At 57.5% G+C, this 10,000-nt stretch overlaps 1 protein-coding gene and 2 pseudogenes across 1 annotated transcript; all 3 read left to right on the forward strand.

The window, feature by feature from the left end:
- Window positions 1-3,209: 3,209 nt before the first annotated feature.
- LOC121227569 (uncharacterized) lies at window positions 3,210-3,359 on the forward strand (annotated as a pseudogene).
- A 210-nt stretch (window positions 3,360-3,569) lies between these two features.
- LOC121227571 (uncharacterized) lies at window positions 3,570-7,257 on the forward strand (annotated as a pseudogene).
- Window positions 7,258-7,702: 445 nt separating this feature from the next.
- Window positions 7,703-9,825, forward strand: LOC121227568 (uncharacterized). Its single transcript, XM_041110553.1, has 4 exons — window positions 7,703-8,232; window positions 8,440-8,663; window positions 8,796-9,034; window positions 9,310-9,825. Exons 1-4 carry the CDS (start codon window positions 7,703-7,705, stop codon window positions 9,823-9,825), a joined length of 1,509 nt encoding a protein of 502 aa, XP_040966487.1.
- Window positions 9,826-10,000: the final 175 nt, after the last annotated feature.

Raw genomic sequence — 10,000 nt, forward strand, 5'->3', positions numbered from 1 at the left:
TATGGCAGGCAGGCAGGCAGGCGGACAGAAGCAGGGAGGAGAAAAGGCAAGGAGAAGGGAGCGGAGGGAGGGAAGAAGGGAGCAGGCAGGCGGGAGGCAGGGAGGGAAGCAGGCAGGCAGGAGGGAGGGGGAGGGGGGAGGGAGGGAGGGAGGGAGGGAGCGGCAGGAGGCAGGAGGGAGGGAGAGAGGGAGGCAGGCAGGCAGGCAGGCAGGCAGGCGGCAGCAGGCAGGCAGGCAGGCAGGCAGGGGGGGGGAGGGAGGGAGGCAGGGAGGGAGGGAGGGAGGCAGGCAGGCAGGCAGGCAGGCAGGCAGGCAGGCAGGCAGGAGGCGGCAGGCAGGCAGGCAGGGAGGGGGGGCGGGAGGAGGGAGGCAGGCAGGCAGGCAGGCAGGCAGGCAGGCAGGCAGGCAGGCAGGCAGGCAGCAGGAGCCAAATCAAAGTCGGAAAAAAGATCATTGAAAAAACGTACGAGGAAAAACAAATACTAAAATTCCAGCAATCTGGTTTCCCGACCCGTCCTACCTCTCATTAATGGTGTACGATTATTACAAATCCCCGTCCCACCTGTCATTAATTATGTACCATTATTACAAACCCGCGTCCTACCGGAGGAAAAATATGTACCGTTAATCCACATGATCCTACGTCAACTGAAAACGTACCGATAAAAGTAGTGAATTATCTCGACGAAAGTGGTGCATTTTCTGAGCCGTCCGGCGACCGGCGGCTGCTTGGGTGAACATTGCGCACTTTTAGTAGATTCGGCCGGCCTTGTTCCTCTGGCGACCAAGGGACATCCGAATCAGCCTTTTGGCAAAGAAGCGGCCATAAGGCGGGGGCATGCCCTCCGTCACGCGTCGCAGGCAGTTTACTTTACTATCCAAGGTGTAAAGGAGAGCGTGGGGTCCAAGATTCGAGGCAGGTTGATCCTGCCAATGATTGCAGTGCTCAAAGTAAGCCATTGCGGGGGGGGGGGGGGGGGGGGGGGGGGGGGGGGGAGGAGGATCTAATGATCTATCTAAGTTACCATGCAAGTCTAAGTTCAGACCGTTCCTTTCGGGGAGCGCGATCGAGACTGTGAACGGCTCATTAGTCAGACGAGGTTCGTTGGTTCCTATCGGTCCGTAAAATGGATAACTGTGGTAATTCTAGAGCTAATACATGCTGCGCACGCACCCCCGCTCGGAGGGGTGCTGGTATTTATTCTCTACAAAGACCGCCCAGCTCTCTGCTAATTCATCGGGAGTGCCGGGGAAGTGTTGAAATCTGATTAACTTTGTCGATCGCGCAAGTGACTCTATCATGAAGTGTCTGTCCCATCAATTGACGATGGTCGGCGCCCTGCCTACCACGGTGACGACGGGTAACGGGGAATCAGGGTTCGATTCCGGAGAGGGAGCCTGCGAAACGGCTACCACCTCCAAGGAGGGCAGCAGGCGCGCAACTTACCCAATCCCGACTCGGGGAGGTAGTGACGAAAAATACGCGGCGGGGTAAATGGTCCCGCGGGCGGAATGAGTGCAATTCAAAAGAGTGTGCGAGGAGCTATTGGAGGGCAAGCCTGGTGCCAGCAGCCGCGGTAATTCCAGCTCCAATAGCCTATATCGGAGTTGCTGCGGTTAAAAAGCTCGTAGTTGGATCTCGGAGGCGGCACGGTTGGACGCGATACGCTGCGGGTCCGACCGGCTCGTTCGATAGGCCGCCCCTAACCGCGCGCGGGGCGAGGGGGACCTCGCGGTCTCCCTTCGTTTCCCCTCCCTTCTCTCTCCCTCTCTCTCTCTCTCTCTCTCTCTACCCTCGCTGCGGCGAGGCGAGGCGAGGCGAGGCGATTCGAGGCGAGGCGAGGCTAGGCGTGGGGGCGCCCGCCGCAACTGTTGTCTACCTTGAAAAAATTAGAGTGCTAAAGGCAGGCTAAAACCCCGAGCCTGAATATTTCGTGCATGGAATTACCGGGGGAAGCTCTTTTTTTCCGGAGGACGGTCCGGCCGACCGGGCGACGTCGCTTTCGCCGTCGGCTTTTGCCGGAGAGCTAGGATTCGAGAGGAACGGCGGGGGCCAGCGTACCGGCCGGGGAGAGGTGAAATTTTGTGATCCGCTCGGGACGCCTCGAAGCGAAGGCGCTGGCCCCGGACGTCTTCCTTAATCCAGAACGAAGGTGGGTGGAGCAAAGACGATCAGATACCGTCGTAGTACCGACGGTAAACTCTGCCAACCGGGCCGCGGACGAGGCTCGAGAACAGCGGTTATGGACCCGTCCGTGGCGGCTTCGGGAAACCTGAGAGTGTACGGGTTCCGGGGGTAGTATGGTCGCAAGGCTGAAACTTGAAGGAATTGACGGAAGGGCACCACAAGGAGTGGAGCCTGCGGCTTAATTTGACTCAACACGGGACAACTTACTCGGTCCGGACATCGTCAGGATTGACAGACGCTCGTGCAGTTCTTTCTCGATTTGTGGGTGGTGGTGCATGGCCGTTCGTGGCTGGTGAAGTGAAAAGTCTGGTTTATTCCGCTAACGGGCGAGGCCTCGCCCTAAATAGTCGTCGGTTATCACCCCCGGGGTTCCGGTTCGGTCGGCACGTTCTTGGTGCGTCGGAGAAAGAGGGAGCGAGGCGGTCGACGCTACTTCTTAGGGGGATCCCGAGCAAGCTTAAGCTAGGTGAGAGAGATCAATAACAGGTCAGTGATGCCCTTAGATGTCGGGGCCGCACGCGCGCTACACTGAAGGCGAAGCGCGAATGTACGGCTACAGGCCGGAACCTGCCCCGAAGGGGGAGCGGATTGGTCGCGCTGGTGGGTTAACCGTGCAATCGTTTCGTGCTGGGGATCGGGGCTTGAACTCAGTCCCGTCAACGAGGAATTCCGAGTAGGCGCCAGTCACAGCTGGCGCCGATTAAGTCCCTGCCTTTTGTACACACCGCCCGTCGCTACCTCCGATAGAATGTTAAGCTAGGTCGTTGGACTGAACGAGCCCTTAGTCGGGCTAGATCGGAAAGGCATCGAGCTTAAACATTTAGAGGAAGTAAAAGTCGTAACAAGGTTTCCGTAGGTGAACCTGCGGAAGGATCATTACCGCATTTGAAGATTGGAGTAAAGTTAGTAGGGTGAACATGCGGGTACGTGTTCGTTTAATGATTCCGGGTGGACATGCACCGGGCGCCGACATAAGAAATGAAAAAAAAAGACACATGAGAGAAAATAAAAAAGAAAGCACGACTGTAGGCGCTGAATCACTAGGCTCGTGCGTCGATGAAGAGCGCGGCCTGACGCGTTAAGTGATGTGAATTGCATTGGAGATCATCGACGTCTCGAACGCCCATTGCGGCAGCGGTGTCAAACCGCGGCCACGTTCGTCCGAGTGCCGGAAATGCTGTTTTTGGCTTGCGAGTCGCGCAGGTTACACTACAAACTTGCTCGTCTCGTCAAATGTGCGTTGACGTCTGGTCGCTGCCACGGCTCCTCTTCCTCCGTCATCGATCTCACCCGGGATGCACGATCTGGAAGGAAGGGCGATCTGGCCTCTGGCTTCTACCCTGGCTCTAGCTCTGGCCTTTGACCTGACCGGAAGGAATGCCGGCCTCGGATCGACGAGATTACCCGCTGAACTTAAGCATATCATTAAGCGGAGGAAAAAAAACCAACCAGGATTCCCTCAGTAACGGCGAGTGAAGCGGGAAGAGCCCATCGCCGAATCTCGCGACGTTTGGGGAACTGTGGCGTGAGGGACCGCGCAGCCCGGAGGCGGCGACGAGCAAGTCCCGCGGGACAGGTGTGCTCCCGAGTGGGTGTTAGGCCTTTGGTTCGGACGGCCGTCCGGCGATGCGCGGTTTCCAGAGTAGAGTTGTTTGGGATCGCAGCTCAAAGCGGGTGGTAAGCTCCATCTGAGGCTAAATACCGGCACGAGTCCGATAGCGAACAAGTACCGTGAGGGAAAGTTGAAAAGAACTTTGAAGAGAGAGTTCAAGAGACCGTGAAAGCGCCTACGGCCAAACGGGTGGAACCGCCTTGCGACCAGGGAATCCAACTCTTCGTCGGCGCGACGCCGGCGGGTCGATCGAGAGTCCGAGTCCTTCCGCTCCCTTTCTCCCTCCTCTCGCAGGGACGGGGGGTTGCGGCGTGGCGGGAGGAAACGGCTGGCCGGCGGCTCGCTCGGTCCGTCCCGGGATGTATCTTCCACTTGTGGGTCGACGGTCGCGACGGGCCCGGCGCGCTTCGTCTCGACGTCGGCGGGGTTTCGAGAGGCGATCGTTTTTTCTGTCGAAACCGTGTCGCGATCGACGTAGGCGGACGCTGCGCTCGGGCCTAGGAGGAAACCTTCTCGCTCCCGCCACGCGTCCATGCGGGCGGGCACTGGGAACGGTGGCACTGGCGACAGGCATGGGCGGCACTCTTCCCGACCCGTCTTGAAACACGGACCAAGGAGTCTAACGTCGGCGTGAGTCTATGGGGAAACACCCCTTTTTTTCTGTGGGCGCAGCGAAGCAAAGAGACCCGATCTCGGTTTGGGCGCAGGGTCGGCCCGTCGGGGGTTTTGTCACGGCCCCGGCGGAGCTAGACGTCGGTTGGGACCCGAAAGATGGTGAACTAGGCCCGAGCGGACAAGCCGGGAGAAATGCTGGTGGAGGTCCTAAGTGGTTCTGACGCGCAAATCGATCACGGAACTTGGGCGTAGGGGCGAAAGACTAATCGAACCATCTAGTAGCTGGTTCCCTCCGAAGTTTCCCCCAGGATAGCTGGCGCTCGGGAGACAGTTGCGTCCGGTAAAGCGAATGATTAGAGGATCCGTGCCGAAATGGCGTGGAGCTATTGTCAAACTTTGAACGGCGCGCAGGGGTGCCTACCGCTCGATTGGGAGGCCGGCCCCCGTCGAAATGTACGAGTGCCAAGTGGGCCACTTTTGGTAAGCAGAACTGGCGCTGTGGGATGAACCAAACGCCGGGTTAAGGCGCCGATCGTCACGCTCAGAGAACCCACAAAAGGTGTCCATCGGTATAGACAGCAGGACGGTGACCATGGAAGTCGGTACCGTAAGGACTGTGTAACAACTCACCTGCCGAATTGGTGGGCCCTGAAAATGGATGGCGCTAGAGCGTGCAGTCTACACCCGGCCGTCTCGGCAGTCAAGTAGCTCCTTGAGAGGTTGCTGCCTTCAGAAGCCGAGACGAGTAGGAGGGTCGCCGCGGTCAGCGCCGAAGCCTTGACGAGAGTCGGGGTGCAGCGGCCGCGGGTGCCGATCTTGGTGGTAGTAGCAAATATTCGAGCGAGAACCTCGAAGGCCGACGTGGAGAAGGGTTCCGCGTTGCTCCTTGATCGACCGCGGGTTAGTCGGTCCTAAGGCCTGGAGAGATCCTACGCAAGCGGAGAGTTAAAGCTCTGCGAGGGCCGAAAGGGAAACGGGTTAGGATTCCCGTACCCGAGCAAAGACAGCGGCGACGCACAAAGGTCGGAGACATCGGGAGAGGAGAGAGTTACTTTTCTTTCGAGGTGCATTCTCCCTGGAAGGCTATTCCGGTGAAAGGGAAAGAGAGCAAGTCTATCCCAAAGCCGGCCTCATGGGGGGCTGTTCGCTTACTCGAGGTCCTGAAAATCGACGATTTGCAGCGACTTTTGCCTCGGGCCGTACCTCAATCCGCCGCAGGTCTCCAAGGTTTAGCCTCTGGTCGATAGAACAATGTAGGTAAGGGAAGTCGGCAAACGGATCGAACTTCGGGAAAAGGATTGGCTCTGAGGGCCGAGCGACCGCTGCTAGCGTCGAAGAGGGAAATCTAGAGCCGTATTCCGCGAGGTGGCATATTAATTTGGACTTAGGCGCACCGACGGGGAACGTTCTACCCTCGGAAGAGCAGGCGGACGAAGCGCAGTTTCCGTTCGCCGCTCGGTGACGTCGGACGGCGCGAAACGCCGATCAGAACTGGCCGGTCCGGGGGAATCCGACTGTTTAGTAAAAACATAGCGTCTCGAAGGCCGGAGAACGGTTCGACGGGACGTGATTTCTGCCCAGTGCTCTGAATGTCACAGTGAAGAAATTCGTCAAGCGCGGGTAAACGGCGGGAGTAACTATGACTCTCTTAAGGTAGCCAAATGCCTCGTCATGTAATTAGTGACGCGCATGAATGGATTAACGAGATTCCCACTGTCCCTATCTACTATCTAGCGAAGCCACAGCCGGAGGAACGGGTCCGGGGCTGTCAGCGGGGAAAGAAGACCCTGTTGAGCTTGATTCGCGATTGGCTTGGTGGGCGAGAGCGCAGGTGTAGCCTAGGTGGGACGGCTCCGGCGCAAGTGAAAGACCACTACTGCGTTCCTCGTTCGACTCACTGATGGGCAATGACGGCCACAAGGGGGTTCCGTGTTTAAAAACCAAGCCGGTCGGGTCGTTCACTTTGTCTCCGAGATCATGGTAAGGAAAGGAGAAGGATTACTTTGGCCGCTAGGGAATCGAGGACAAGTCAGTTCTGAATTTAACTGGGGCGGTGTGCCCGCGAAACTCTAGCGCGGGCGCCCCAAGGCCAGCTTCAGAAGGGGGAGAAACCCTTGGTGGAGCGAAAGGGCAAAGCTGGCTTGAGGATGTTTTTCAGTAGGAAGGATCCGTGTGAAAGCAAGGCCTATCGATCCTTTTGTGTCGCCCCGCGGGCGACGACGGGCGAGCTCAATATTTTCGCTTCCCGCAAGAGGTGTCAGAAAAGTTACCACAGGGATAACTGGCTTGTGGCAGCCAAGCGTTCTTAGCGACGTTGCTTTTTGATCCTTCGATGTCGGCTCTTCCTATCATTGCGAAGCAGAATTCGCCAAGCGTTGGATTGTTCACCCACCAACAGGGAACGTGAGCTGGGTTTAGACCGTCGTGAGACAGGTTAGTTTTACCCTACTGGTAGGGAATCTTTAGGGTTCGGTTACGAGCGGGTAGGACTGACTAGTACGAGAGGAACGTTGGTCCGGGATTGAAAGCGTGGCCTGGTGGTAACTGCCATTGGGGTTTGCTCTGTCCTGGGGCTTACGGCTGAACGCCTCTAAGCCGGAATCCCGTCCCACCGTCCGCGTCTGCCTCCGAGACTGGCAAGAAAATTAGGCCTGGTGAAGCCCCTTCGGGCTGCGGCTGCGGAGGCGGTGTGTGTCCGACTCGTGACTTTCGGCGGTGTTTTTAGAGCAGGTGAATCTGCTTGCACAAGACTTGAGTTGTGTCCGAGCCAGGGTGTTGTACTCGGTAGAGCGGCCTGGTGTGGCTGCGAAGCGTTGAGACTCGTCCTCGGCTAGGAGATTTACCCACCAAGAGGGTAGTGCTCCTTTCCTTTCCTTTCAACGGCAGCTCAAGTCATACTTTTATTCTTTACATCCAGCAATCGTGTCTTACTTGAACCACAATGTGTACCATTTTTCGCTGAGATTATACTTCGTTCGTTCCTTGTCGAGGCTTTACAGTGTCTGCTTTAGATTACGATTCCCGATTGCGGATTGTGTTTCGTGTCTTTTCGTGTCTTTTCGTGTCGTGTTTTGTGTCTTTTCGTGGCTTTTGTGGTTGGTCTAACACCCACCGGCTCTCTCTCTCTCTACGAGTCTCTCTCTCTCTCTTCGAGTCTCTCTCTACGAGTCTCTCTCTCCGAGTCTCTCGCTCTCTCTTCGAGTCTCTCTCTCTCCGCTCTCTCTCTCTCTCTCTCTCTCTCTCTCTCGCCAACTTACTCTCCGCCTCTCTTTCTCTGACAGGCAGGGATGGAGGGAGATATTCAGGCAGGCGGACAGGAAGCAGGGAGGGAGAAAAGGAAGCAAGGAGAAAGGGAAGCAGGCAGGGAGGGAAGAAGGGAAGCAGGCAGGCAGGGAGGCAGGGAGGGAAGCAGGCAGGCAGGCAGGGAGGGAGGGAGGGAGGGAGGGAGGGAGGAGGGAGGGAAGCAGGCAGGCAGGCAGGGAGGGAGGGAGAGAGGGAGGCAGGCAGGCAGGCAGGCAGGCAGGCAGGCAGGCAGGCAGGCAGGCAGGCAGGCAGGGAGGGAGGGAGGAGGGAGGCAGGGAGGGAGGGAGGGAGGCAGGCAGGCAGGCAGGCAGGCAGGCAGGCAGGCAGGCAGGCAGGCAGGCAGGCAGGCAGGGAGGGAGGGAGGCAGGGAGGGAGGGAGGCAGGCAGGCAGGCAGGCAGGCAGGCAGGCAGGCAGGCAGGCAGGCAGGCAGGCAGGCAGGCCAAATTCAAAGTCGGAAAAAAGATCATTGAAAAACGTACGAGGAAAAACAAATACTAAAATTCCAGCAATCTGGTTTCCCGACCCGTCCTACCTCTCATTAATGGTGTACGATTATTACAAATCCCCGTCCCACCTGTCATTAATTATGTACCATTATTACAAACCCGCGTCCTACCCGGAGGAAAATATGTACCGTTAATCCACATGATCCTACGTCAACTGAAAACGTACCGATAAAAAGTAGTGAATTATCTCGACGAAAGTGGTGCATTTTCTGAGCCGTCCGGCGACCGGCGGCTGCTTGGGTGAACATTGCGCACTTTTAGTAGATTCGGCCGGCCTTGTTCCTCTGGCGACCAAGGGACATCCGAATCAGCCTTTTGGCAAAGAAGCGGCCATAAGGCGGGGGCATGCCCTCCGTCACGCGTCGCAGGCAGTTTACTTTACTATCCAAGGTGTAAAAGGAGAGCGTGGGGTCCAAGATTCGAGGCCCGAGACGTTCGGTATTTCACCGTGCGCACACTAGATAAAGAAAAATTGCAGACTGATTCGTCCGAAAAGGTCGACGACCGACCGGCGAATTTCGATTACAAACCAAGGATTGCAGTTAATTACACGACCCGCGCGTCGGGCAGGACATTGGCCGCGCTCGGGTGGAAAAAGTCCTTCTGAAGAGAAGAGAAGAGAAGAGAAGAAGGAAGGGAAGAGCTATCTGGTTGATCCTGCCAGTGATCATATGCTTGTCTCAAAGCTTAAGCCATGCAAGTCTAAGTTCAGACGCGTTCCTATCGGGGAGCGCGTCGAGACTGTGAACGGCTCATTAGTCAGACGAGGTTCGTTGGTTCAAAGGAAACACGCAGAATGGACAACTGTGGTAATTCTAGAGCTAATACATGCTGCGCAAGTTCACCTGCCACGGTAGCGTGGGGGGGTGGCTGGGTATTTATTCTCTACAAAAAGACCGCCCTAGCTGGCTCGGTGCCTACCCGACCGGGGGGCATGCGGGGAGTGAAACGGGAGATGTTGAAATCTGAATAACTTTGTCGATCGCCGTCTCAAGTGGCGACTCTGCCATGAAGTGTCTGTCCCATCAATTAACGATGGTCGGCGCCCTGCCTACCACGGTGACGACGGGTAACGGGGAATCAGGGTTCGATTCCGGAGAGGGAGCCTGCGAAACGGCTACCACCTCCAAGGAGGGCAGCAGGCGCGCAACTTACCCAATCCCGACTCGGGGAGGTAGTGACGAAAAATAACGCGGCGGGGCCCTCAAGTGGTCGCCGCGGGCGGAATGAGTGCAATTCAAAAGAGTGTGCGAGGAGCTATTGGAGGGCAAGCCTGGTGCCAGCAGCCGCGGTAATTCCAGCTCCAATAGCCTATATCGGAGTTGCTGCGGTTAAAAAGCTCGTAGTTGGATCTCGGAGGCGGCACGGTTGGACGCGATACGCTGCGGGTCCGACCGGCTCGTTCGATAGGCCGCCCCTAACCAGCGCGCGGGGCGAGGGGGACCTCGCGGTCTCCCTTCGTTTCCCCTCCCTTCTCTCTCCCTCTCTCTCTCTCTCTCTCTCTCTACCCTCGCTGCGGCGAGGCGAGGCGAGGCGAGGCGATTCGAGGCGAGGCGAGGCTAGGCGTGGGGGCGCCCGCCGCAACTGTTGTCTACCTTGAAAAAATTAGAGTGCTAAAGGCAGGCTAAAACCCCGAGCCTGAATATTTCGTGCATGGAATTACCGGGGGAAGCTCTTTTTTTCCGGAGGACGGTCCGGCCGACCGGGCGACGTCGCTTTCGCCGTCGGCTTTTGCCGGAGAGCTAGGATTCGAGAGGAACGGCGGGGGGCCAGCG

Source organism: Gossypium hirsutum, unplaced genomic scaffold (assembly GCF_007990345.1).
Source record: "Gossypium hirsutum isolate 1008001.06 unplaced genomic scaffold, Gossypium_hirsutum_v2.1 scaffold_1015, whole genome shotgun sequence".
Taxonomy (NCBI): Eukaryota; Viridiplantae; Streptophyta; class Magnoliopsida; order Malvales; family Malvaceae; genus Gossypium; species Gossypium hirsutum.